General features: G+C 39.0%; 1 protein-coding gene across 3 annotated transcripts in view; it reads right to left on the bottom strand.

The window, feature by feature from the left end:
* The window catches only part of DENND5A (DENN domain containing 5A), a 109,233-nt gene that overhangs the window by 36,840 nt on the left and 44,713 nt on the right, over positions 1–27,680 (bottom strand). For all 3 annotated transcript variants that reach the window (XM_041730086.1, XM_041730088.1, XM_041730087.1), the window contains 5 exons: positions 26,183–26,840; positions 15,289–15,476; positions 7,078–7,395; positions 5,650–5,865; positions 4,888–5,122 (listed from right to left, as the gene is read on the bottom strand). In XM_041730086.1, coding sequence (XP_041586020.1) covers positions 4,888–5,122; positions 5,650–5,865; positions 7,078–7,395; positions 15,289–15,476; positions 26,183–26,840 — 1,615 coding nt within the window. The remainder of the gene's footprint in view (positions 1–4,887; positions 5,123–5,649; positions 5,866–7,077; positions 7,396–15,288; positions 15,477–26,182; positions 26,841–27,680) is intronic.

The raw sequence follows: 27,680 nt of genomic DNA, 5'->3' as shown, positions 1-27,680 counted from the left end.
TCATCAAAATTTAAATGTTTATTTTTTTTTTTTTTCTTATGATAGTCACAGAGAGAGAGAGAGAGAGAGAGGCGCAGAGACACAGGCAGAGGGAGAAGCAGGCTCCATGCACCGGGAGCCCGATGTGGGATTCGATCCCGGGTCTCCAGGATCGCGCCCTGGGCCAAAGGCAGGCGCCAAACCGCTGCGCCACCCAGGGATCCTGTCCTCATCAAAATTTAAAACATTGTTCTTTAAAAACCACTGTTAAGAAAACAAAAAGACAAGCCACAGAGTAAGGCAATATATGCAAATCATCTGTCTGATAAAGGACTTGTAACCAGAATATATAAACAACTTTTAAAACTCAATAAAAAGAAAACAAACAAGCCCAAAAGAGGGGAGAGGGAAGACACTTCACCAGAAAAGATGAAATGATGAATGGCAAATGAGCGATGGAAAAATGTTCAACACCATTAGTCATCAGGAACACCCAAATCAAAAATACAATGAGATATTACTACAAACCTATTAGAATAGCTAAAATTGAAGACTAACCATACCAAATGTTGGCAACAAGGTAGAGGAACTGTAACTCCCATACTCTGCTAATGGGAATATAAAATTACAACCAAACACTTTGAAAGACAATTTGTGAGTTTCTTTAAAAAAAGTCAACATACAAATATCACATGATCCAGTCCTTCCATTCCTAGGTATTTATACAAGGGAAAGGAAAACATGTAAACAAATGTTCATAGCCCAAATGCCCACCATCAGGTAAATAAAACAAACTGCAGCAATATCTATACAATGGAATACTACTCAGCAATAAAGGGAACATGAATGAACCTCAAAATAATGATGCGGAGTAAAAGAAGCCAGACTAAAAGAAAAAGAAAGAGAAAAAGAAAAAGAAAAAGAAAAAGAAAAAGAAAAAGAAAAGAAAAGAAAAGAAAAGAAAAGAAAAGAAAATACAGTGTGATTCCATTTATATAAAATTCTAGAAAATAACACATATCATAGCACTGGTTGCCTCAGCATTTGGGGGGAGGATGGGGACGGGACAGGATGGAGGTATTACAAAAGGCCATGAGGAAACTTCTGAAAATAATGAATGTATTTGCTTGTTCTTGATGTAAATGTATACATATACCAAAACTTTAAGTATGTGCAGTTTTCTTATATCAATTATACTTCAAAAAATATTTTTAAAGATTTTGAGAGAGACAGATGGACAGAGCACAAGCCAGAGGAGGGGCAAGCTGACTTCTCTGCTGAGCAGGGAGCCCAACATTGGGCTCAATCCCAAGACCACGAGATCACAACCTGAGCCAAAGTTTTCAAAAATTTTAAAGAATAAGGCAGGTCCCCACCTGTGACTACAGTGAGCCCTGAAGGGTTCTTATCTTAGACCAATCTGTGGGAGCCTGCCTGCAAGTTGAGAGGAGAAACAGGCTCACGTGCACTTTGCTTCTCAGAGCACCTCCTGCCCTCATGTTTGCAGTACCTCTAGGTTGGTGTGGATCATGAGTCAAGCCAGCCAATTAAAAAAAAAAAAAAAAAGGAGTAAGAACCAAAAAAGCTGGTAACTCTCCTGGTATTTCCTAGTCATATAAAAATATCTCAGCCTTTGGGACTTGATGTTATCCTAGGTCAAGTCACCTTCTCTCTTTGGGCCTCCCTCACTTCCTCCCAATCTTACTCTCATTCAGAGAATTTATTCAGTGTCTAAAATGTGCCAGAGGGCAGCCCCAGTGCCTCAGCAGTTTAGCACCGCCTTCAGCCCAGGGCATGATCCTGGAGCTCCGTCCCACGTTGGGCTCTCTGCATGGAGCCTGCTTCTCCCTCTGCCTGTGTCTCTGCCTCTCTCTCTGTGTGTGCCTCTCATGAATAAATAAATAAAATCTTTAAAAATATAAAAATAAAAAAATAAAATATGCCAGGTGCTATTCCAGGCCTTGCAGATAGAATGGTGAATCAAAAAAACACCTTTATCTATAAAATTAGTCAGTGAGAACTGATTGCCATCAAGATCCCCTTTAAATGCAGCATTTTAAAGGATCTCCAAAAAGATCCTTTTAGTTCTGTTTTTTTTTTTTTTAATTTATTCATGATAGTCACAGAGAGAGAGAGAGAGAGAGAGAGAGAGAGAGAGAGGCAGAGACACAAGCAGAGGGAGAAGCAGGCTCCATGCACCGGGAGCCCGATGCGGGATTCGATCCCGGGTCTCCAGGATCACGCCCTGGGCCAAAGGCAGGCGCTAAACCGCTGCGCCACCCAGGGATCCCCTTAGTTCTGTTTTTACCATTTTCCAAACAGGTTGCTTCAAGAAGCTGAGGTGTGAGATGGGATGAGGTGACTAAACTAGCCAGGGATCTGAGGCCAGTGGCAAAAACCCTACTCTAGCATATTTGGAGTACATCTCTCAGGAGCATACCTAAAATATTGCCATTATTCCTAGGAGCAAAGCACAGAGTTGCCAAGGGGTCTGTGACCCATTTTCCTAAAAATGAGTCGTACAAAGGAGGACCCATTAGAACACGTGCCCTGGCCACAATTGAGACCAGAGTAATTCAAATCAGCATGCTGCAGTGTTTGGCTTTCAACAAATGGATTATAGATGGGCTGCGAATTGATTGCCTAGACCCTTGTGGCTGATGCGCAAGGCCTCAAGTGACTAGAGCTTCTTGCTTTATAGCCTCTAGCTATAAGCAAATCCCTCCCTTTATTCCAGTGAATCATATACATCATTTTCAAATGCAGCACAACATGAAAAGATTGGGAAGTCCTGATTTAAACTGATGGCTTGGGAGATGTTTCTGTAAACTGACCCTCTTTAAAAAAAAAAATCTCTGTCAAACTTCCTAGAACCAAAATATTAGGCAGGGTTAAGCAATACGAAGCCTGATGTGTTCCAGGAGCCAATAATAACTATGTTAGAGTAATCCACTTACATAAGCAACATGTCCTAAAGCCTTAACCAAGAGGACTGTCATCTTAATAAAGGCCTGGAATAAGAGCTAAAAGGTAAAGACAGACAGCTAGAGAATATGATTTTGATGAAGACTGGACTTTGTCCAAATTGTCACCAATTTTGGGGTGCCTGGGTGGCTAAGTAAGGTAACTTCGACTCTTCATTTCGGCTCAGGTCATGATCTCAGGGTCATGAGACTGGGCTCCCCACTGGGCTCCATGCTCAGTGCAGAGTCAGCTTGCAATTCTTTTTCTCTCCCACTCCCTCTCCTTCTGCTCTTCCCCACGCTCTTGTGCACACACACACACACACACTCACCCTCTCTCTTTAAGATAAATAAAATCTTAAAAAAAAAAAATGTCACCAGTTTCATCTTCAAAACCTAGAAAAATACCTGGTACATTCATTCACCCAGTAAATATTTGTTGATACACTTACCAATTGAGCATATAACAGATATTATACTATTTAGTAAATGAATGAACAAAATATACAAACAGGCTAAAGGAGGACACTAAACAACCCACAAGGAAGTAATCACGCTACTTAATCTGACACCTTAAATGAGACTATTCTCTAGCTAAACTGACCTAGATAGGGCCTCTGCAAACAAAAAGGTGTTTTCAATCATGCATGTAGGAAACAACTTTTAACATCTATGCACTGGGCCAATGCTAGCAGACTGAGGGCAAGAAACTGAATAGTCTCTGCTCTTAAACTGTTCTCTAATAATGACAGTGCAAACAAATAGAGATTAGAGAGAAGACACAAGGACAAAGCACCACAGGAGCAGAGGGGGAATCCACTGACTCAGCCTGAGGTCATCAGAAAAGGCTCCAAAGAGGAAGAGACATTTCAGTTAAGTTTTTGCAGCAAACACTGTCAAGTGCCTAATCATAACTCATTTATCCTTTCTTTCTTGCTGGTAGAGCCTCAGTACTGTTCTGGGTAACATTACACCCAGTTCAATATTCACTTTCATAGCTTCCTTTGCACTTATGGATGGTCATATAACATGGTTGTGGCCTATGAGACAACGGAAATTGTTGGGAATTTCTGGGATAGCTTTTGTTTTCTGATACAAGAGGGAAAATATCACTGGCAACAATCTTCCCCTCTTCTTGCCTTGAATGTAAACATAAAAAGCCTCTTATAACCACGAGACAACAAGTATGAATATAAAAGTCAATATACTAAGGATAACCGAATGAAAAGATAGAGTCTCAGTTCTTGATTACACTGTTAAACAACTGAGCCAACACCAAAAACCACAATTCTGCACTTGTTAGTAATTTGAGAAAAATAACCCCATCTGTCTAACCAAAAGCTGATTAGATTTTCTATTACTTATAGCAGGACTCATTCCTAACGACACAGTGTTTTGTTTTGTTTTTTAAAGATTTATTTATTCATTCATGATAGACACTGGGGGGGTGGGGGGGGCAGAGACACAAGCAGAGGAAGAAGCAGGCTCCATGTCGGGAGCCTGATGCGGGACTCGATCCCGGGACTACAGCATTGCACCCTGGGCCAAAGGCAGGTGCTAATCTGCTGAGCCACCCAGGGATCCCCTCCTGTTATTTTTTTTTTTTAAGATTTTATTTATTTATTCATGAGAGACACAGAGAGAGAGCCAGAGACATAGGCAGAGGGAGAAGAAACAGGCTCCACGTAGGAAACTCAATGTAGGACTCGACCCCAGGACTCTAGGATCACATCCTGAGCCGAAGGCAGATATGAACAACCACTGAGCTACTCAGGCATCCCAGATACAGTGTTAAAGTAGAAGTAGTCTGCCAGGCAAAAAAGAGGAAGGCAATGGGAATAATTTATGCAGAAACAGAAAGAGGGAAAGAAGCTGGCATGTTTAGGAACAGGGACACTCTAGTGACATAATCCAAAAGGCAAGTACAGCACCAAAAAAGTCTCACCTGCTTCATCCACAGTGGTACACTTCTGGTACATGGATGTGCGGAGAGTAGGTGTCCGAACATTCAACAGCCTGATCTTATCTACTCGAGAATCAAATACCCGGAGCACTGGGTCTTTATCATCATCGTCATGACACATGATTTTGTTGTCAATGAAAGAAGCAAACATCTGGGTCTCTAGGAATCTTGAGAGGAAGGGCAGATATGGCTCAGGCTGGTCTGATAGAAAAGATGCCTGGTGAGACCGAAAGGGAACAAAGTCATGGAAAAGGAGAGAAAAGCAGGTAAATCAGCCTTGACCAGCAAAGGTAACACACCCAAGGGATCCAGTAGGTTAATTTTTTCCTAGGTTTCCTGAGGTTTCCTAGGTCTTTATGAAAAGCAAACAGCAAAATCTCTTCATTGTTTTTTTTACCACATATAATATCAGATACTCTGAAACTCTGACACACTAGCTCAAACTTACTCAGGTAACCTACTATGGCAACCAATCTTCCCAGAATCTTTTTTTCTTCTTCCCAGAATCTTGATGTTCAACCTGCATATGCACCTTAGCCCAAAGGAGCTCTCTGACTAAAGGTAAGTAACCTGTTAGTAACAACAAGCACTCTGTTCTAAAACAAGATTTCATATTTCATCAGAAGGACCATGAACTTGTTTCGGTACATAATACAATGAAAGAAAACGCATCTTCAGATAAATCCAACCCAGAAGCTCTGGCAGGTTCTCATTCCTCACCACCTACCGAACACGATTACTCACTTTATCAAAGTTTTGCATCTGCTCCCTGTTGGTAAACCAGGACTCCTTATCCTGGCTGGGCTGAATGACAAACACCTCATAGTCTGCAAACATCTGAGTGAAACGATTTGCAAAAACTTCACGGATCTGAATGTTTAGCTGGTAAATTCTGAGTTCTTCCTCATCACACTGAACCTTCAGATCCTTATTGCTGCTGGGGTCTTCACGTACTTCCAGCTACAAAAAAAGAAACAACAGCTGAAAACATAAGCTTTCTCTTTATCCCCCCAAAATGCAAGTCATCTGTCCCGCCCCCCCCAACACTCCCGGGGTAGCCCTGCAGTGATCACTTACTTCACAGCAAATGCAGAAAAGAAACAAAAGAGAAAAAAAGAGAAGAAGAGAAAAGGAAAGGAATTCTGATACAGGAAAACGAGGGTATTGGCATCTGTAGGTACCCAGGAACTCAATGATAGTAGAAAGATCATTATGGGCAAAAAAAGTGACTCAACAATAGAGGAAAAGCTGCTACTTATCTCAAGGGTCAGGGAAAGGAAGAAATATGGTAAGTCAATGAGAAAATGATAAGGCAAAGAAAGCAACAAAATCAAACTCTGGTTCTCCTTTCATTTCTTTGATTTTCTCCCCCACATCACTGTCCTTATCTTTCTCCCTAAGATTTTTTCCTTACTGTGTCTGTTTTAACCTCTCTAAATCTCTCTCTGTTCCCCTTTAGCCATGATTTTTTTAAAATATCTCCTTTACTAACTAAATAGAACAGGAAAATGAGATGTTTCATACTTAACTAAAAAAATAGCCCAACAACTGATTATATCAGCCCATTCTGCTTATAATTTATAAAAGTAACAGTGAGAATGGGGGAGGGTGAACAGATGGGTAAAAAAACTACACAAAGTTAACAGTCTCATCAAAGTCAGGAGATAGAAAGCTAATTTCATCCCAGAAAAAGCACAGGACTAGCATTCAGAAGGACTAGGATCCAGCCTCCACTCAGCCACTACCTAGGCATTTAATCTTGGGCTAAACACTCAAGCTCTCCAAGCCTTAGTTTCTTGAGTGATAAAACAGCGTTTAACAATACCTGCTCTGCATGCTGTAGGTTGCTGTGAAACTCAAAGGGCATTGGATGTGAAAGAGGTCTGAATACAAAGGTTACCACCGTCATCCCTTCAAGTCACTCTACTGTAGTGTTCACAAAGAATGACAGCAGGTCCTCCTGACGCCCTGGTAAGAAGCTATCCAAACTTAGATTTAAGTAACATTTACTAAGATAATGTTTGCCAGAATCTTCCATCCAAAAGCATTCTTCCACTGCTCACAAATAAGTCTTGCCCTGAACTAGGTGCTTTCTCATTTCACACTGTATTGCACCAGGATAGCCCCCTCATACAGACCAAATCTGTCACAAACTCATATATAACATCTTACCTTTTCCAGGCTCACCCCAGTCCTCTTGACCAAGGCCTGCAGCCGGGCAATAGTTTCATTCTCCTTCAGGAGCTCATAGGAATGCAAAGGGGAGCCTGCGATGTTCCCATTCCTCTTGTCAGAGACAAGCTCAGAGGCCCGGAGCCTCTTCAGCTTGGAGGCACTCTCGCTGCAATGAAGGTTCCCTTCAGGGGGAATGCCAAATGCCATGAGGATCTCAGAGACTTCCTGGACAAACTCCAACTTGTTGGGAAACTGAGGCAGGTCCTCTGGCAGCTCAATGAAGTGGTTGTCAATATCCACAAAGCAGAGGTTAGCCTGGCAGTCAAAACAAGATGAGGGTGAACAACTCCAGAGCATTAAGAGCATTAAAGCTTTAGAAAGGATAATGAACAAGAAAAAGAAGAGGAAATATCTGAAATTGGCATGTATGAGATACCGTATAAAGAAGGTGGGGCTCAGGAAGGAAATAGACCTGAGTTCTAATCTTCCCCTGCCACTTTCTAGGAAAACTTACTTAACCTTTCTGATTCTGTCTCCTCAGTTATAAAATGGAAACAAAGAGAGAAAAACAGGGGATCCCTAGGTGGCTCAGAGGTTTAGTGCCTGCCTTCAGCCCAGGGCATGATCCTGGAGTCCCTGGACCGAGGCCTGCATCAGGCTCCCTGCATGGAGCCTGCTTCTCCTTCTGCCTGTGTCTCTGCCTCTCTCTCTGTCTCTCATGAATAAATAAATAAAATCTAAAAAAAAAAAAAAGTGAGAGAGATAAAAACTTATCTTAGAGAGCAGTGGATTCTGTGATGACATAAATATTCAGCACCTATTTATTAAAATTAAAACTTTATTTGTAAATTTAATATAAATTTTTTTCAAAATTCCAGAAAGACTTTTTTTTTTTCTAACAGTGCCTGATGAATTAATTCTGAATCTTGCCTGAAAGAATAAAATAGCCAAGAAAATTTTGAGAAAACAACTGCCTTACTAGATTCTAATACAAACAAAATAATCTGCTGGAAAAGAAAAGTCTTGAACAGACTCATCATGGATGGATCATTCAATAAATGTTTTCAGGTCAGATGACTGTACATTTAGAAATATTAAAATAGAATACCATACTCAAAAATAAACTTGAGATAGACTAAAGATTTAAATATAAAAAATAAAACCACTTTATTTTCCTAAAAAGAGTATCTTTTAGAGGTAGATACTGAATATATTTGAAAAACATAATAATGCTGTGTGAGACTTATTTCAAAATAATCCAGTAGGGTGAGTGGGGAGAGGGAAGATGATACAGAAAGAAGAGCAGCCATGAGTTGATGATTATCATAGAATGATGAATGCTAGCTTCTATACTCTTACCTGTATTCATGTTCCCCATAACAAAAAGTTTAGTAAGTTAAATAAACCCACAAAAGCATTAACAAAACTATAAAAGATTACTGCTCTATCTTAAGGTAGAGTTGGGCTTTCTAAACTTTATACAAGACTAAAAGCCAAAAAAGGTAAATACTGCCATAAAAAAATTAAAAGATAAACAATATAGGAAACAGTAATTGTCATAAATAACTCAAGGCTAATAACCAAAGAAATAATCATTGAAACAAACATAATTCACCCAATTGAAAAGTGGGAACTCGTTATGGAAGGAAAACACAGAACTTTCAGTTAATTAATTTTTCCAATATATGAAAAGATGGGGGTGCCTAGGTGGCTCAGTCAGTTAAGCAACGGACTCTTGATTTTGGCTCAGGTCATGATCGCAGGGTCCTGGGATACAGCCCCGCATCAGGCTCCACATTCAGCAGGGAATCGGCTTGAGGATTCTTCCTCTCCCTCTGCCTCTCCCCCCTGCTTACACACTGTCTCTCTCAAATAAATAAAGGTTTAAATATATGTGTGTGTGTGTGTGTGTGTGTGTGTATGAAAAGATGTTCAATTTTGCTAATAATCCAAGAAATTCAGACAAAATATTTTTCAGCTACTGGGTTGGCAAAGATACAAGATCTCTAAAGTCCAATGCTGGCCAAATTACTATAAAACAAACATCTCATACACTGATATTAGGAATATAAACTGAAGACTTTCTGGGGACAATCTAAAAACCTTTTTGAAAAAAATAAAATAATAAAATAAAATAAAATAAAAACCTTTTTGCCCTGCGCAATCCAGAACTAGAACATTACCAATACTTTATCTACCTATATACTCTTCCCCAATCCCACCCTCCAACCTACATCTTCCCATCCCCAGGCAACTATGATTCAGAAAACTCTATTTATTATCTTTTTGCCTTTCATTTTATAATTTATCACATATATATGCCATTAAGTGTTTCCTTGTTTTTTAAATTTATGAAAGGATTGCCATTCCTTAAGCAGTTTTATACTACTTATCTTCACTCAACATTGGGTTACTAAGAGTCAGCCATTTTCTTATACGTAGTTATATGATATTCATTTTCATTCCTATATAATATTCCACTGTGTGGATGTAACACAGCTTATTTATCAATTTTCCCATTAAAGGGCATTTAAGTTCTTTCCTATTTATTGCTTTTACATTTTTACACGTTTCTTGGACATGCAAGATCTTCTATTGGGTGTATCCTAGGAGTGGAATTACTGTGTTGTAAGCTATGCAAATGTGCAACTTCATAAAGATAATGCCTAGCTGTGTCCAAAGTGGTTATAACAATTTACATTTTTACCAACAATCTAGTGATCCTACTGATCAAAATCCTACCAAAACTTGGTACTATCAGATTTCTTAATTTGCCACTGAAATTGGAGCATTTAATTTATACTCCTCTGGTTGCTAGTGAAAAATATGTGCATTTTTATGCAATCCTTATTCATGTCTTTAGCTCATTTTTCTACTGGGTTGCTTTCATCATCCTACTAGTCTGTACAAGTTCTTTACAATCTTCTGATGCTAATTCTTTGTAGGTTATATGTGTTACATATCTTCTAGTTTTTATCATATCTTTTCATTTAAGATGCCTTTCTCTTAATTTAAAAAATCAAATTTATACCCTAGTTTCTCTTTAGACCACATAAATCTTTTGCCTCTTACTAAAAATGTATCAATCTTTTATTTTATGGATAGTGCTTTCTGTATCTTGTTTACAAAGTCTTTACCCAAGGTCAGAAATGTACTTATTATCTTTAGAAGATTTAAACTTTTGCTCGTAATATTTATAACTTCTTAATCCATCTCAAGTTGATTTTGTTATGATACTTTTACTTTTATCCCTTTTGGACAAATAATTTTTCCAGCTCCATTATTTAACAGTCCCTCCTTTAGGATGGTACCTCTATTGTATATCAAAGGGCTGATCCACTGATCCTCCTAGTTTTCCCTGTACCAATGACATAAGTCTAGTTGAATATAACTATTCCACAAACTCTCAAAACTTCACGTATTTAACTTGTCCAAGCATGCATTCATTCAACAAACATTTGCCGGGTGCATAAACTATTCCATCTACCAATCTACAAGTAAAAAAAAGAGAAATTTTCTATATCTGAGATATAAAAATTAGAAGAATCCCTTTAAAATTCACTTTCTGGAGTTCCTCCACTGGGTAACAAGTTTAAGCCTTGACTAGAAAAAGAGCCAATAAATGTTTAACGCCTAAAAACAGGCTTGTTTGTTCCCCTAAGATTCTAAAATTATAAATTCTTTCATATCAAGCCATTTAAAAAGACAGCAAAGACAATTAACTTTAGTCATGAAGATCACCTGCCTCATAAGCCTTGTCCATACAGCTAACAGAACAAAGTTCTATGACCCACCAGAGGCACACAATGCAATCATTTACCCCACTGGTTCTCCTCTCTGTAGAAAAAAAAAGCAGTTTATCCAATTGGAAATACAGAGGCATCTAAAAATAACTGCATCCACTCAACAATCCTTAGTTGGCTTTTCTCCCACTGATGTGAGCCAAATACAGAATGTCTGTAAAGAATTTTATGAACTCCAAATGCTATGTCCACATATTGTAGATATACTCCTGGTAGGAGGTAGCTAGAAGAGAGTGTGCAACTTAGGCACCTAGGAGATGGGCTAGATTAAGACAGGAGCCTCCGAGTAGATACCACTAGCCATTCTTTGCAGAGTTGGGCTAAAGGAGGTAAGGATGAGAAGGCAAAGTGAAATACGAGGTCATTCAAATACTAACCTCATACAATAGCCTCACACTATTTTCTCCCACACACCAAAAGTTCTGGCAAACAGAAGCAACTTGCAAGCCCACCTCAAACTCCTCATACACCCCTTTCCTCAGGTAAGAAGCCAACTCCTGCAAAATAACTTGGGAGACAAAAAGTAACCTAGAAGAGACACTAAACCCACATGATCAGTGGGTTCCTGAGTCTGTGTAGACTCATTTAAATCCTACCTTGTTGGGAGAGGCAATGGGAAGACTTAGATGCTCTGAAGTAATAATAACCACATGGATCCCCAAAATACCAAAAAGTCTCCCAAATCTTTTCCTGCAGGAAGTCACAGTGCCCCTTCCCAGCCATGAGTGTTTCTAATACCAAATCATAATCAGTTTCATCTCTAGTCTATCTCTATGTTATTCACTGAAGGGAAGCTCCACATAAACATTACTGGGAAAAAGCTACTGAAGGAGTATCCTGAAGAAAAAAAAAAGAAAAAACAGTAGGAAAAAAAGAAGGACCCAAGATAGAAAGAAGTAACACCATCTTCTAATATCCTCTGCCTGCTTTCCCTGACATAGCTGTGGACAAAATGCCTCCTTCCTGGACTCACACAATGAAACCCAAAAGAGAAGCACAGGACAAAGAATGCCTCACAAAGGCAGCTCAGCACTTTCCCTTGCTCAGGGACAGCTGAGCTCATGCGTTGGTATAAAAAGGAACAAAGGGCTTTTTCACAGACTTCTGATACCCCAAGATGGGGCGGCAACTAATGAATTCTGATTTAGGGATCTAGGAAATGTACAATCTCCATCCCTCTGGAGAAAGTCCCTTTTATAAATCAAGCTTGCCACACTACCCTGATGATGCACCCTTGCAGGCCCAAGTAAATTTCCCCAGTTCTGCCTCAAATGGCCTCCGAGCAGTGTAAAGATACCACAGGATGTCTACCAAAATGTTAAAAGGAGTTATCTCTTGGTGGTAAAATCTAAAGTCATTTTTACTTTATTCTTTATACTTCCGTGCATTGTTAGAATTTTTTTTTAAGATTTTATTTATTTATTCATGAGAGACAGAGACAGAGACAGAGGAAGAGAGAGAGCGAGAGAGAGGCAGAGACATAGGCAAAGGGAGAAGCAGGCTCCATCCAGGGAGCCTGATGCAGGACTTGATCCCAGGTCTCCAGGATCACGCCCTGGGCCGAAGGCAGGCGCTAAACCGCTGAGCCACCCAGGGATCCCCGTTAGAACTTTTTTTACTAGAAACATATATCATCTATGGGGCTCCTGGCTGGCTCAGTCAGTAGAGCATGTGACTCTTGATCTCTGCATTATAAGTTTGAGTCCTACACTGGGTGTAGAGATTACTTACAAATCTTTAAAAAAAAATTATATACACATATATATAACTTGTGAGACATCCCAAAGTTGTCTTTCAGAGATATTATTAGTTTTCATTCATTATGCATATCTTTCATGGTGCTTTAGTCCTTGAGAAAGTTCTCCCCAGTCTAAAGTTCCTGATAGGGACTACACAGACTCAAATATTCTTTTTTTTTTTTTTAAAGATTTTATTTATTCATTCATGAGAGACACAGAGGCAGAGACATAGGTCGAGGGAGAAGTAGGCTCCCCACAAGGAGCCCAATGTGGGACTTGATCCTAGATCCTGGGATCATGCCCTAGGCCAAAGGCAGATGCCCAACTGCTGAGCCACCCAAGCATCCCAAGGCTCGGATATTCTATAGGTTATCTGCCAAAAATCAAGGTAAATATCCAGCAACAATCCACACAAATATGTGACCTTCAAAAGGACAGTCTGAATAAAGTAGGACTCTGAAACCCTAGAATTGTTTAAGTAAGCACAGGTATTCCACAGTTCCATTGTCACTGGTCTTCCCAAGCAGATCATAGGGAAAAGCAAAGGATATAGCAACAATGGGGAATACTGCAAAAGTGGAGGCCTCAATACCCAGAACAGAGTGAACTTTTGGGTTTCTCAAACAGTCCCATTGAGTCCCCTATTAAGAAAACTGCTGGTCTCCTATCAGCCTCTTCATACACCCACACACATGAGGCACACTAAGAATGATGTTGAAGGATCCTACATGGAACAGAACTTGCCCCAAATATACGAAAAGCTGATGCCAAAGATGAAAATAAAGCTGAGAAAACTGGCTTCTTGCCTAGTGACCTACTTTTTAGACTGGTATGTAGCATGCCTCTTAAGCTCTCTACCTTCAACCACTTTTTGTTGTTATTCTGACTTTACAAAATGATCATTAGGTTTATTATAAAGAGGTTTCAATTTAAATATGCATTTGTTTCCATTCTCCAAACTCTGATATGTATCTTTTATGAATATTTATCAGTAAAGCAAATATATATAAAACCTAATACCCCAACTCAATGATTTTCTCCATCAATTAGATCTTTTCTTCTTTAATTAATCTTGTCCCATTCCAAGCAACACAAAGCTCTATAGAAGCAAAGCAGCAAAGGGGGTAGAAAGGGAAAAAGCTACAAGAAAGACATTTTCCTCCTAAAACCAAAAGAGAAAAAGTAAAGAAGCATCTGACTATAATGTAAATATTAGAGGTGTGATCTAATTATCAGGATTTCACCAAGGATGCTGCCCAGATATGCCCAATGACATGAGTGAGGCTCAGATCCAATTCCATGAGACTGTGCTCTTCTTTGGAAGGAAGTCTCCTTACTAATATTACTCACTTAGGCAAAAATCTCCCTCCATAAACATTTTGATGGAGGGAGAAAACAACCATGTAGCACCAGTGTATGTATATTCCAAAATCTTGTTCCCAGGCCTTTCTAATAACTAAAAAATTCAGAATATAAAAACCCTTCTCCCAAGTAGTTTCATACCAGCCACAAAATGACATAAAAAGGTAGAACAGTTCTTTGGGTAATTCTAGAGAAGTAAAAAATAAAACAATCTTATTTTAATCATGCTTTAAATCTGTTTTAGAATAAAGTAGGAAATAAACAACTAAATACATGTTTTTAATCAATTCTTTTGGTATCTGAAACAACAGGAAAGAGGAGCAGGCCCTAATTACAGCAAGAGGAAAAGTACTTTCTCATGGCCTTCTTTATCTTGAACAAGGAAAATTTTCAAAGCTAGCTCAGCACCACAAGAACCACTATGATCAGGTCAACTTTCACAAATAAACTTGGCCTGCAAAAGAAATCCACTTACTTATTAATACTTGGTCTGGCTAATGAAGTAATTATGAAATTATATTATGGGGGGTTTCCTTAAAATAATAGGGGTAAGAGGTATGAAAGTAAAATACACTTTAATGTGTATGATAACTGTTGAAGCTGGGTGTTAAGAACACAGGAATTCATTATGCTACTCTTGTGTATATTTAAAGTTACAGAATGGAAAGATTTCTTTTTTCTTTCTTTTTTTTTTTTTTTTTTTTTAAGTAGACTCCATGCCTAGTGCAGAGCCCGAGTCAGGGGCTTGAATTCACACCCCTGAGTTTAAGACCTGAGCTAAGATCAAGAGTTGGAGGCCTAGGGCAGCCCAGGTGGCTCAGTGGTTTAGCACAGTCTTCAGCCCAGGGCATGATCTTGGAGACTGTGGATCGAATCCCACGTCGGGCTCCCTGCATGGAGTCTGCTTCTCCCTCTGCCTGTGTCTCTGCCTCTCTCTCTCTCTCTGTGTAACTATCATGAATAAATAAATAAAATCTTTAAAAAAAAAAAAAAGAAATGTCTTGAAAAGTACATAAAATACTGTGCTTGAAAAAGTACATATGGAAAAGGCAATTCGTGATAGTATAAACACAGAGCTTACAATGTATGTAATGTTATATAATAATAAAGATGACAAATATTTCTGCAATGACATAAACTAAGCTAAATGTTGGGTTTTTTTTTTCCCCTGAAAAGGTATTTATGTTCCTCAAAATTAAAGAAAATAAACTCAATACCACCCTGGGCTCATCCCAAAGCCATTCTCTCTCCAATCCTAGACTGGGGCCAGAGGCACCAGGATCCAAGTTCCACATTCCTCTCACCTCTTGAGGCAGCTCCAGCTTTGACCGGTCATCCAGGCCATTGGAATGCAAGCCCATCAGGTATGGAACAGGAGCATCTAAGAAATGTAGGAGAGAAGCCGGGAGAATAGGGACATAGACATGCTGCCACTGGAAAGGAAACATGAGAGCTGTAATTGTCTCCGCCACAGTCATCAGTCTCTGGTAATCTAGGTTAAAAAACAAAACACATAAAAACCAGTCAAAAACAAAGCACTTGCCTGCCAAATAGTAAGTTAAAATCTTCAATACAATTTCATATTTAGAAAGGATCAGGATAAAAAAAAAAAAAAAAAGAAAGAAAGGATCAGGATAAATTTCAGCAAGGGTATACTCAGAGTGTGATTCCCTTATGGGTATCAGAAAGATGACTGAGAGGGATCCCTGGGTGGCGCAGCGGTTTAGCGCCTGCCTTTGGCCCAGGGCGCGATCCTGGAGACCCGGGATCGAATCCCACATCGGGCTCCCAGTGCATGGAGCCTGCTTCTCCCTCTGCCTATGTCTCTGCCTCTCTCTCTCTCTCTCTGTGACTATCATAAATAAATAAAAGTTAACAAAAAAATTTTTAAAAAAAAGTTTAAAAAAAAAAAAATGACTGAGAGACCTCAATGGGCCATAAGCTGAAATATACCCACACATACAGTTTCCTGCTAATAATAAAATTTAATTAAATTTAAATTTAATAAAAGCAATTAAATTTCAATTTATTAATTTAATAAAATTTATATGGAAATAGAAGAGAAATCCTAAACGGCACCTTGCTCCAAACCAGTATGTTAAGTAGATTCTCTTAAGTTACAAAGGGGTTGGGGAACTGCAACAACAACAAAAGGAACAGTGGCCTGGGTCTTTATCCAGCATGGAAGCTAAAACAGGCTCTTGTACCACTCAGTTATGTCTGCATTCTATAAGGGACTAATATGAACTCTACCTTCAAGATCAAGACCAAAGAACCACAAAACATGCAGAAGCTGGTTTTCCACACTAGCCAAGTCTGTCCTCTACCTGGAACTTTTCCTGAGTGGGAATAGCACAAATGTATTATTTTAACACTTCAATAAAAGCTTCCTGAGAATTTGAAAGACTTAGAAGATTGACTTTCATGCCTCAAAACTCTTATTCTAGGTCAGAGATCTTGGTTTGTTTATTTATTTATTTATTTGACAGAGTGAGCACAAGCAGGAAGAGTGAACAGGCAAAGGGAGAGGGAGAAGCAGGCTCTGAACAGGGAGCCCAATGTAGGGCTCGATCTCAGGACCCCAGGATCATGACCTGAGCCAAAGGCAGACACTCAACCAACCAAGCCACCTAGATGCCCCAGAGATACTGGTTTGGAAGGGAAAGTTTGTGTTCAAAGTTTAGCTTTCCTTTAGAACACAATTTCTAGACCCATTTTATTAAAAAAATAAGTAATAAATACATTGGCAAAGCTGATAAAATGGACTGGCTAAAAGTAAAATTTTTAAAATTACTATTCACAAATTGTATAATGGTTTCGGGTATTTAAGGACAAAACAGGAACATAAATTTTAAAATCATATGAGTAATATCCTCTGGAATGGCTGATTTCAAAAGAGCTTTTATTAAGGGTTAAAGTGGTTTCATGTACTAAAAACTCACCCCATCACTTAAATCAATAATATCTTCACTCATAAAGGAGTTGTAAGTAACAAAAAGCTTCCCCAAAAAATGAGGAAGACTGAGTAAAAATTGAGCAGAAGCTGATATGTATCAACTAGGTAGAAGTTTAGCCAAGTATCCCATATTTGTTCACTAATAATACTTTGAAAATTGCCTTATCACCTTACTCCTGGCTAAGCAAAGAAGAACATAACTCGGAAATAGTTTACCTAGTAATACAAATATATAGAAATTAATGACTAAAGCTTCATCATCTCAAACATTTAAGAGCTGTACAGGAAAATGCCTCATATGCTTCTTTGGTCAAACTAAGGTACAGACAGATCAGTGCCTAAAAGTGAACTCAGAGATTTGATCAATTAAAACAAAACAAACAAAACTGGCTTAGCAGAAGGACAAAAGGACATAAGCTACTCATGTTCACTAAAGATCAAGACAAACTAAGACAAGTTCAAGGAGAGAGTCTATCTCATTTTTCATTGTGCCCACACATCATTCCTATATTAAAAGGATTAAAATGTGCATCATCATTCCTATATTAAAAGTATTTAATGGGAATGCCTGGGTGGCTCAGTGGTTGAGCGTCTGCCTTCAGCTCAGGGCATGATCCAGCTGTTCTAGGACAGGCTGCAAGGAGCCTGCTTCTCCCTCTGCCTGTGTCTCTGCCTCTCTCTCAGTGTCTCTCATAAATAAATAAAATAAAATCTTAAAAAAATAAAATAAAAACCATTTAGTGAAAATTCCCACCCATCATTCAAGGAACAAAAACATTTCCCAAATTACAAAAAAAGCAATCTTTGAAGAGTTAATCTCTGATTTCAGAAAAAGTATTTAGTCCCACATGACGGTAAAATAACAAAATTTAGACCACTGCAAACTCTGCCTTCAGCCTCTTCTGTGATACCTCAATTCCACAGGATGCCCATACAACTTGGCTTTTTAATCTTCTGCTCAATGACATTCCAACAATCATTAAGAAGAATCTAATGAGGAACGCTTGGGTGGCTGAGTTGGTTAAGTGGCTGGCTCTTGGTTTCAGCTAAGGTCGTGATCTCAGAGTCACGAGATCAAGCCCTCCATGGAGCCCTGCATCAGGGTCCGCTTAGCAGGCAATCTGCCTGAGATTCTCTCCCTCCCCATACTCACACACACATGCTCCAAAATAAATAAAACCTTTAAAAAAAACTTCTAATGATTCTCTAGATGAAACCCCAATTATATTTTTCTACATATGCCTGTAAATAATCTACTCAAGAGCAATAATCCTGAGAATCTCAGACACCTTAAGAATTTATTGTAAAGAAAAAAAAAAGAATTTATTGTAAAGTTCAAAATTAAGATGAATCAAAAGAATGCAAAAGCATGAGAGAAAACCGTCAAGTGATATTTAAAGCTTAGTCTTACTATGTCCTAAGACTGGCTCTTAAACATATTTTAAATAAATATTACACTGAAATATCCCACCCCCATCGTTAGTGTGTATACATACACATTCACACACTACTGCAGGATTTTAAGGGGAGAATGGGGAAAGGCAGGAGTACCAGAGGCCTTTTCAATCATAAGAAAACAAAAAAAAAAGTCCTTTACCCAAGGTCAATAAAGCAGGTGCTTTATAAGGCTGGCATTCCTGGCATGTCTGCTTAGGGACAGTAACATCTCACAAGGCCAACAGACAATCTGAGTAAATGGGTTCCCAAAATGCCTTTGTTATGAGACTTACTGGCACTGTACTACTACTAACAGTACTTAGCTGCAGTGTGTGGGAACATCTATTCTATAACCATAAAACAGGGCATGCTAGAGTCTGAAGGAAGAGGCTTTCTGTGCTCCATTAAAGCAGGTTTTCCAATAGCACAGAAATCTAGTTCCAGTTTTTCCCTACTCTTCAGGATAAATCTAACCTAGTATCTAAAACTCAGCCCACTTATTTCTTGAGTAGATAACTTTATTTGCCTCAGATTGAAATCTCTGAAGAATTCCTTGCGATACACTTGAAATTGTGGGATTCTTAGAAACAAAACACTTTTGCAGGTCACAGATAATCTCTCTCAAGGTTAACCCACTTTCCATTTAGTTTATGCCTGGTTTAGTTTCACAGGCACTACAAATTTGGGATTGTGTGGCCTTTCTGGTTTGAGTTGTCAGGAGTTTTTTTTCTCTACAGTTTTATATTTAAAAAAAAAAAAAAAAAATCCCACTTTGAAGGGTGGCCTAACAAACAATATTTCAAGGATCCAGTAATCTGTGGTACCCACGCTAGGATGCTGACCTCCAAGAGCTGTAAGCAACAGCACAAAAATCCCTTTCTGTACACCAGTACAAATGATAAAATCAGTACCTCTTTGCCATCGCCTGTGTCTGTGCTCACCATTCCAAGAAGGTGAAACCAGTAAATAGGAAATAGCTAAAGGTCATATACATCCAAAGCATTTCAAACAATCAAAATCAACTGGAGACACTATGGCTCTAGGCAACTATTCTCTTCAAGTTCCCATACTGATTAATGAGCAATTACTTTTAACAAAAGGAGATAATGCAAAACATAGTGGGATTACAACCACCACTACTGAGTGGGTGAAGGGGGCAGGGAGGAAACAGCATGTTTTTATGGCTTGTCTCTGTGCAGAGAAAGACAATAGCCTTGGGATCACTCTACACATAAGTCCAAACTACAGGACCAGTTCTACACATTGGAAACTGAATCACAAACTGTCCTTGCATACTCACACTTCTGTGAAAACTGGAAAAGAATGTTTATAATGCACTCTTTGTTCTTAGGAAAAAACTTAATCTCTATGTCCCAATTATCTCCAAGATACATTTTTTTTAAGATTTTATTTATTTATTCATGAGAGACACAGAGAGAGAGAGGCAGAGACACAGAGGGAGAAGCAGGATTCTCAAGGGGAGCCTCATGTGGGACTCAATCCCCAGACCCGGGATCATGCCCTGAGCCAAAGGCAAGACACCCAACCTCTAAGCCACCAAGGTGTCCCTCCAAGATACATTATTAAATGAAAGAAAGTGCAAAACAATTAGCATGCTTCCATTTGTATTGTTTCTAAACAGTATTTATGTTGTATGTACAGGATTATGTCTGGAAAGAAACATGAAATAGTGATAATCTGTCTGAAGGAAAACCAGGGGCCAGAGGTGGAAGTCTTATGCTTCACTATACACTCTTTTGTAATGTGCTAAAATTCCTACCATATGACTGTAAGGTTTTCCTAAGTTTTAATATGCCATATTTAAAACATATACGTACAGTATGTTAAATTTCAACATTAATTTTAACATACATGTATCATAATATACATGTATAAAGAATATTACAATACCTATTTATACAACACTTCACATAAAAACAGTTCAATGTTTAAAAATATTTGAAAGGGAGCACTAAAAAAAATTAAGAGATTACTCCTTAAGAGGAGGAGTTTAGGTGAAAAAGGGAAACTTTCAACCTTCTCTGCTTTGTTTGTCCACACATTATTTATGTTTTTTTAAAAAATATTATTTGGGGGGCACCTGGGTGGCTCAGTTGGTTAAGTGTCTGCTTTCTACTCAGGTCATGATCCCGGGGTTGTAGGACTGGGCCCTCATTGGGCTCCCCTCCCCTCACTCATATGCATGCTCTCTCCTCTCCTCTCCTCTCTCAAATAAATAAAATCTTTTTTTTTTTTTTAATTTTTTTTTAATTTTTTTTTTTATTTATTTATGATAGTCACAGAGAGAGAGAGAGAGGCAGAGACACAGGCGGAGGGAGAAGCAGGCTCCATGCACCGGGAGCCTGATGTGGGATTCGATCCCGGGTCTCCAGGATCGCGCCCTGGGCCAAAGGCAGGCGCCAAACCTCTGCGCCACCCAGGGATCCCAAATAAAATCTTTTTAAAAATAAATTATTATTAATTTTCATTAGGGACACACAAGAAACTTGATCTCTGGCTACTAAGGAGGCAGTAAGGGAAGATTTCATTGTATTCCATTTGGAATTGTGTGTGTGTGTGTGTGTGTGTGTGTGTTTTTAAGATTTTATTTCAGGGGGATCCCTGGGTGGCGCAGCGGTTTGGCGCCTGCCTTTGGCCCAGGGCGCGATCCTGGAAACCCGGGATCGAATCCCACGTCAGGCTCCCGGTGCATGGAGCCTGCTTCTCCCTCTGCCTGTGTCTCTGCCTCTCTCTCTCTCTCTGTGACTATCATAAATAAATAAAAATTAAAAAAAAAAAAAAAAAGATTTTATTTCAAAGGGAGAGTGAGCAAGAAAGAGAAAAAAAGAGAATGAGTAGGGGGAGGAGCAGAGGGAGAGGGAGCAGTCTCCCTGATGTTCAGGGAGCTTGATACAGGGCTCAATCCCAGGACTTGGGGATCCTGACCTGAACTGAGGGGAGATCCTCAACTAACTGAGCCCTAAGACACACCAGAATTGTTATGAGTGTACGCCTTAAGCATGCATTACTTTTGCAAAAAAATACTAATGTATGCTTAACAAGAATCAGGGGCATTTATTCCCAGACTTGTCTGTGCTAGCTGAATTTACTACTGGATTATATAATGTAACCAAATATTAAATAAATAAATGGTAAAATGAGGACAAAAAAAAAAAAGAATCGTTTCTTGGAAAACAAAGTTAGATGTTTTATTTTTTTTTTTTAAAGATTTTATTTATTTATTCTTGAGAGATAGAAGGAGAGACAGAGCCAGAGACACAGGCAGAGACAGAGCCAGAGACACAGGCAGAGGGAGAAGCAGGCCCCATGCACTGGGAGCCCGACGTGGGATTCGATCCTGGGTCTCCAGGATCGCGCCCCGGGCCAAAGGCAGGCGCCAAACTGCTGCGCCACCCAGGGATCCCAAGTTAGATGTTTTAAAAAGACTGAGGGATACCTGGGTAGCTCAGCCAGTTAAGCATCCAACTCATGATTTTGGCTCATGTCATGATATCAGGGTCCTGGCATTAAGCCCCAAGTTGGGCTCCATGCTTAGTGGGCAGTCTGCTTGAGGTTTCTCTCACTCTCCCTCTGGCCCTCTCCCTGACAAAAATAAATAAATAAATCTTAAAAAAAAAAAAAAAAAAAAAAAAGACAAGACAAGACTGAGTAAGGATGCCTGGGTGGCTCAGTTGGAATAGCCTCTGATTCTTGATTTTGGCTCACGTCATGTCAGGTTCCTGAGACTGAGCCCATGTCAGGCTCCCCGCTGGGCATGGAGGCTGTTTAGGATTTTCTCTCTCTTTCAACTTCTGCCTCTCCCCACCCAAGCATGTGTTCTTTCTCTCCCTCTCCCTCTCAAAATAATTGATTGATTAATAAAGAAAGAAAGAAGGAAAGAACTGAATAATGCACAGAGGCTAAAAAATACTCCAAATGAATTAGGCATATTATAATGCAGTTAAATGCAAAATAACAGGGAAAAATGTAAAAACCTATAATTCTGGTTCTTTTGCAAGGTTCATTATGTTCTCACTCTCCTTTAAAAAAAATGTAGCTGGAAACCCTGGTGAATGCATTATGGGTATGGCTTATACAAGACAAAGTAGACATCTGATTAGTGGACCCATAATCAAAGGAAATACCTAGACCTTTCATCAAAAGACTAATGTCTATACTGTCATGTTTCAAGCTAAAATACAATGTTTAATGGATATATAAATCATTTTTATGATTCTCAGACTTGAATAACTTTTTCAATTATCCAACCTACTACCCTACTAACTCATATCAGGTAAAGAACTTCTCTTTAGGTAAAAAATATCCTATTAAGAAATCTTTATATAGACAAAAGAACAAATACTATCCAGAAGGAGGTAAAATGATTTATACAGGTTAAAAAAAAAAATTCTTAAAACTGTCAGTTCAGTCACCCAATGGGTTATACTTTGAGAATCTTACAATTACCCCTGCATTCTTTTTCCCTAAATTACACTTCTTTTCCATTCATTAGTCACGATACATAGTAGGCAATACTGTGAATGCTCATAACATTCACATGTCTTTGGAAGGCAAGAAAGATTTTCATCTCCCTAAAGCCTTTGAATCATAAATAAAAACTATTTCAAGAAAAGCAAACTGAATTGTTTAAACTACTCTATTAATAGAGAGCATAACTACATCCAATAAAAGGCCACTCCATTTTACTGTCAGCCATGCTCAACAGTGTCCGGGAATTTTTTTGGAAAAAGCTTTTTCCTGTCCATCCTATAAACATGGGTTTAGGTCCTCAGTTCCACTTGATTCTATACACAAATCTTCTCAATCAAACCTCTTAAAATTCTTATTATTGTTACAATAACTCATATTCTGGGAAATTTAAGAAGGAGAAATGTATGGAAAAATGTCATCTATCATATTTCTGGTTTTAATCCTCCTTTTCCCACTTTTAAAACAACCCCACTGGATTACAGATACCTAATCTATTTAATAAAAGTCTATGAGTCCATTTAATAATAAATAAGGAAAAATGAATGTTATTCCTTATAGTACAATGACATATTATAAACATAGATGGAGGGACGCCTTGGTGGCTCAGTGGTTGAGGATCTGCCTTAGGCTTGGTTAGTGATCCCGTGGTCCTAGGATCGAGTTCCATATCAGGCTCCCTGCATGGAGTCTGCTTCTCCCTCTGCCTCTGCCTCTCTCTCTCTGTGTCTCTCATGAATGAATAAATAAAATCTTTTTTTTAAGATTTATTTATTTATTTATTCATGATAGACATGAGAGAGAGAGAGAGAGAGAGAGAGAGGCAGAGACACAGGAGGAGGGAGAAGCAGGCTCCATGCTGTGAGCCCGACGTAGGACTTGATCCCAGGACTCCAGGATCGCGCCCTGGGCCAAAGGCAGGCGCTAAACCGCTGAGTCACCCAGGGATCCCCAAATAAAATCTTTTTTAAAAATTAAAAAATAAATAAAGATGGAGGGGTGCCCCAGTCACACAGTCGTTTAAGCGTCTAACTCTTGGTTTTAGCTCAGGTCATAATCTCCGGGTCATGAGAGTGAGCCCCATGACAGGCTCTCACTCAGCATAAAGTTTGCTTCAGATTCTCTCTCCCTCTCCCTCTGCTCCTCCTGCTTGTATGTGCAACTCCCTCAAACAAATAAATGAATCTATTAAAAAATAAATAAAATATAAATAAATAAATATAGGTGGAGCTAGAAAATCACCATTTTGTAACCATCATGGTAATAACTAATTCAGACTAGAATCACTAATGGATGGTAAATCTATTGGCAAAACTTCAAAGAGGAATAGTATATCTACAGAGTTAACTCCTCACAAATTACTAATTACAAAGGGAAAAAGGATAACTTTCCAGTGAAGAAATTTTGCAGACATAATCTTAACTAAGTGATCAAATGAACATTACCAAAGATGGGCAAACTGACATCAAGTGCCTCCTGTCATGATAAAAATACACATTATGTGCTTCCTGATACAATGCACTGAAAGAATCACAAGATCACTTCTGTATATTATAGCCAAAGTTTACAACCTGAATCTAAATCATGAGGAAACATCAGACAAAATCAAACTGACGGACATTCTACAAAATGCCTTGCCTGCACTCTTCAAAAATGTTCATATCATGAAAGATCTGAAGAAGTAACAAGTAAAAGCAATGCATGTTATTAGACGAGATCCTGGGTCAGGAATTTTTTTTAAAAAAATTATTAAAGCCGACATTTTTTGAGACAATGGTGAAACCTGAATACAGTATTATAACAATGTTACATTTCCTAAAAATCTAATAATCATACTATGGTTATGTAAGAAATGTCCTAGCTCTTATGAAATAAAAGCTGACACATTTAGGGACATAGCTATGCGGGACACATATGTCAAGGGACATAGCTTCTGCAATGATTCTCAGTGGTTCAATTACATTTACATATAAACAGAGAGAGAGAGAGAGAATGGTAAGACAAATGTGGCCCAATGTTAATAACTGGTGAACTGTGGGAGAATATACAAAAGTTCTTTCAACATTTCTTGCAACTCCTCCATAAAACTGGAAGCTACTTCCAAATAAAAAGTCAACCAACTTAAATCCTACAATGACTAGGCATCTCAGAATAACAAAGTCCTTGCAATGGCCTACAGGATGGTAAAATCTAGGGTCCTGTTAAGTCTAACAACATCTGCTTCTATATTCCTGCTCTCTCACTCCATACCATCCACCTAGTTTTCTCAGTTCTTGAACATAACAAACACATTCTTGTCTCTAAATCTTTGTATGTGCGAGAGGGCTTAAATCAATCACTCTATTAAAAACTGGAGGGGTGCCTGGGTGGCTCAGTTGGTTAAGCATCTGCCTTTGCCTCAGGGCATGATCCCAGGGTCCTGGGATCCCATGCTGGGCTCCGCACTCAGCTGGGAGCCTGTTTCTCCCTCTCCCTCTAATAAATACATCTTTAAAAAAAAAAAGAAAAAACTGAACTTCGCTTCCTCAAATACCATCCACCCTCTTTCCTGTTTTATTTTTCTCCACAGATGTTATTACCACCTTACACACTATAAACTCTATTTATTTATTTAATCATCCCTCCTTCCCCACTAAAATATCAGTTCTATAATAGGAAGGATTTTTATCTGTTTTGTCTACCATCATATATCTAGCCTCTGAAACAATGCCTAGCACATGGCAGGCTCTCAATAAATATGTACTGAATGAATAAATTTTATGTTATTTTCCTGGTTCATTTAATAAACATCTGTTTCCTTCTGATCTACTTTACTATTTTGTCCAAATTGCTGCTCACATTCAGTTCACCTCTAATTTATAAAAACCAATTCAGTTATAACAACAGAAAGAAGCAATACATCTTCATTTTCTCAAATACATTCTTCCAAATATATGAAGGATCATCACTTGTGAATCCTCAGTTTTACTGTCAGCCTGCAGAAGGGGCAGAAATAACTGCAGAATGATGGAAAGTCAGCTTTCCAGAACCATCATTTCCTGCCCCTCTTTTCAGCATCAACTAGAGAGGATGTCAGGAAGCAAGGATTCCCTCCCAGGCTGAAGTGCCCAGCCCAAGGCCCTGATGATAACCAATAAGAAACTGTGGCCCACTAGTGTTGCATCAGTTTGCCATCTACAACCTACCTGCAAAAGAAAAGACCTGAGTTTTGCTCAAATTATAACAGCCCTTGACCTTTACAGTTAGTTCCACTGCATTTAATATGGAAAGATGGGAAGCCCTACACAGGGAGAAAGCTCTAGTAAACACTGACTTACGCTGTGAATAGAGCAGGATTTGAAATTCCAGAAGGGCACAAGTAAAAAGTTGAAACACATTTTCTACCCCGAGCAGTTCAAAGACCTCTTTGACAGGAAAATCAAATAAGGGAAGCTCGTTGGTACTTGGTCTCTGGCAGATTATTGGCCCATAGACCCCAGAAAACTTCAAGGACCGGCCAGGAGGTGGGAGTGGCACCTCATAGAGTACATTGTATATGTAGCTCTCAAGGGGCAGTGGAGGGGGCTGAGGTGAAGTGACTGCCTGGTGAAGCTGTTCCAGCACACTCCGACATGCTTTCATGAAGGACATGGGTGTGATGAGGCAGATGCATTTAGAGACGTAGAGCGTGTCCCGGCTAATGTCATAGGAGTTGAAGCGCTGAAGCTTGGTCCCAGGAGTGCCTTCACCATCCTCCATGCCACTGTGATCTCGGCCATCAGCAGAGGGAGAATGTAGGACATCATACTCAGCATTATGCATGTGGTAGAGGGTCTGCATCGCACTGCAGATCTGCTTGCTAGTCACCTCCTCATAAAATGTGAGGGCAAACCCAAATGTCCGAGAGCCATCCTCCCTTGTGATAATAAAAGCATGGAACTGGGGCTCCCTGGGATCAGCCTGGGTCTTGAATGCTAGCCCTTTGGGCATGCATAGCTGCAAAAGACAACAAGGAAACAAGTGGTGAGAACATCACTGCTGGTCCTATTTTCAGAATACCATCATTATTTATTTACTCACAGGGTACTACTCTGCTAGGTGTTTTGGATACCAAGATCAACACAGCAAAATACCTGCCCTAAAAATCTTCCATTCTAAGAGACAAACGAGTAAATAAAATTGTAATGCAGTAATCAGGACTACCCAAAAACAAAGCGTTAGGGCAACACAGAATAGACAATCCTGCCCAGGAATGTCAGAAAAGGCTTCATAGATAAGGTTACATTAGAATTAGAATTAGAATTAGAATTAGAATTAGAATTAGAATTAGAATCAGGTAGACAAGGGAAAGAGGGCATTTCAGGGACAGGAAGAAAATGCAAAAAGATAAGGAAGTAAGACAAAGCTGAGAGAATTTAGGTAGATGGTTAAACATGACAGCATTTAGTGGGAAATGATGCTAGAAATATACCTAAAAACTAGACAGATACAACTCTGTACCTAAACATAAACATAAAGTTTTAGACTCTATCTACTCACAAAATTCTGTCATCAAGAGAACCTTGCCATTTCATAGAAAAAAGGGAGCATTTCGTATAAAGCAAGGAAATGACATAATCAGGATACAGGTGTACTTTTTTTTCACTTTAACTCAGGTGGGTTATATAAAGAAACTTGGATAGCTAATCAAACTGACCTAAATCAATCAGTCCCTATTTTCCAGTTTTACATAAACCTGAGTATATAAATGATCTACTAGCAGCCTGAGTTAACAAATAAAAGGATCTACGCTATGTCATATCCATTACTTTTAGACTTGACTTCTCAAAATCTAGA

The sequence above is a fragment of the Vulpes lagopus genome, chromosome 15 (genome assembly GCF_018345385.1).
Source record: "Vulpes lagopus strain Blue_001 chromosome 15, ASM1834538v1, whole genome shotgun sequence".
NCBI classification, from domain to species: Eukaryota; Metazoa; Chordata; class Mammalia; order Carnivora; family Canidae; genus Vulpes; species Vulpes lagopus.
The sequence above is the reverse complement of the archived record's forward strand: the minus strand, read 5'-3'. Positions and strand labels throughout refer to the sequence as shown.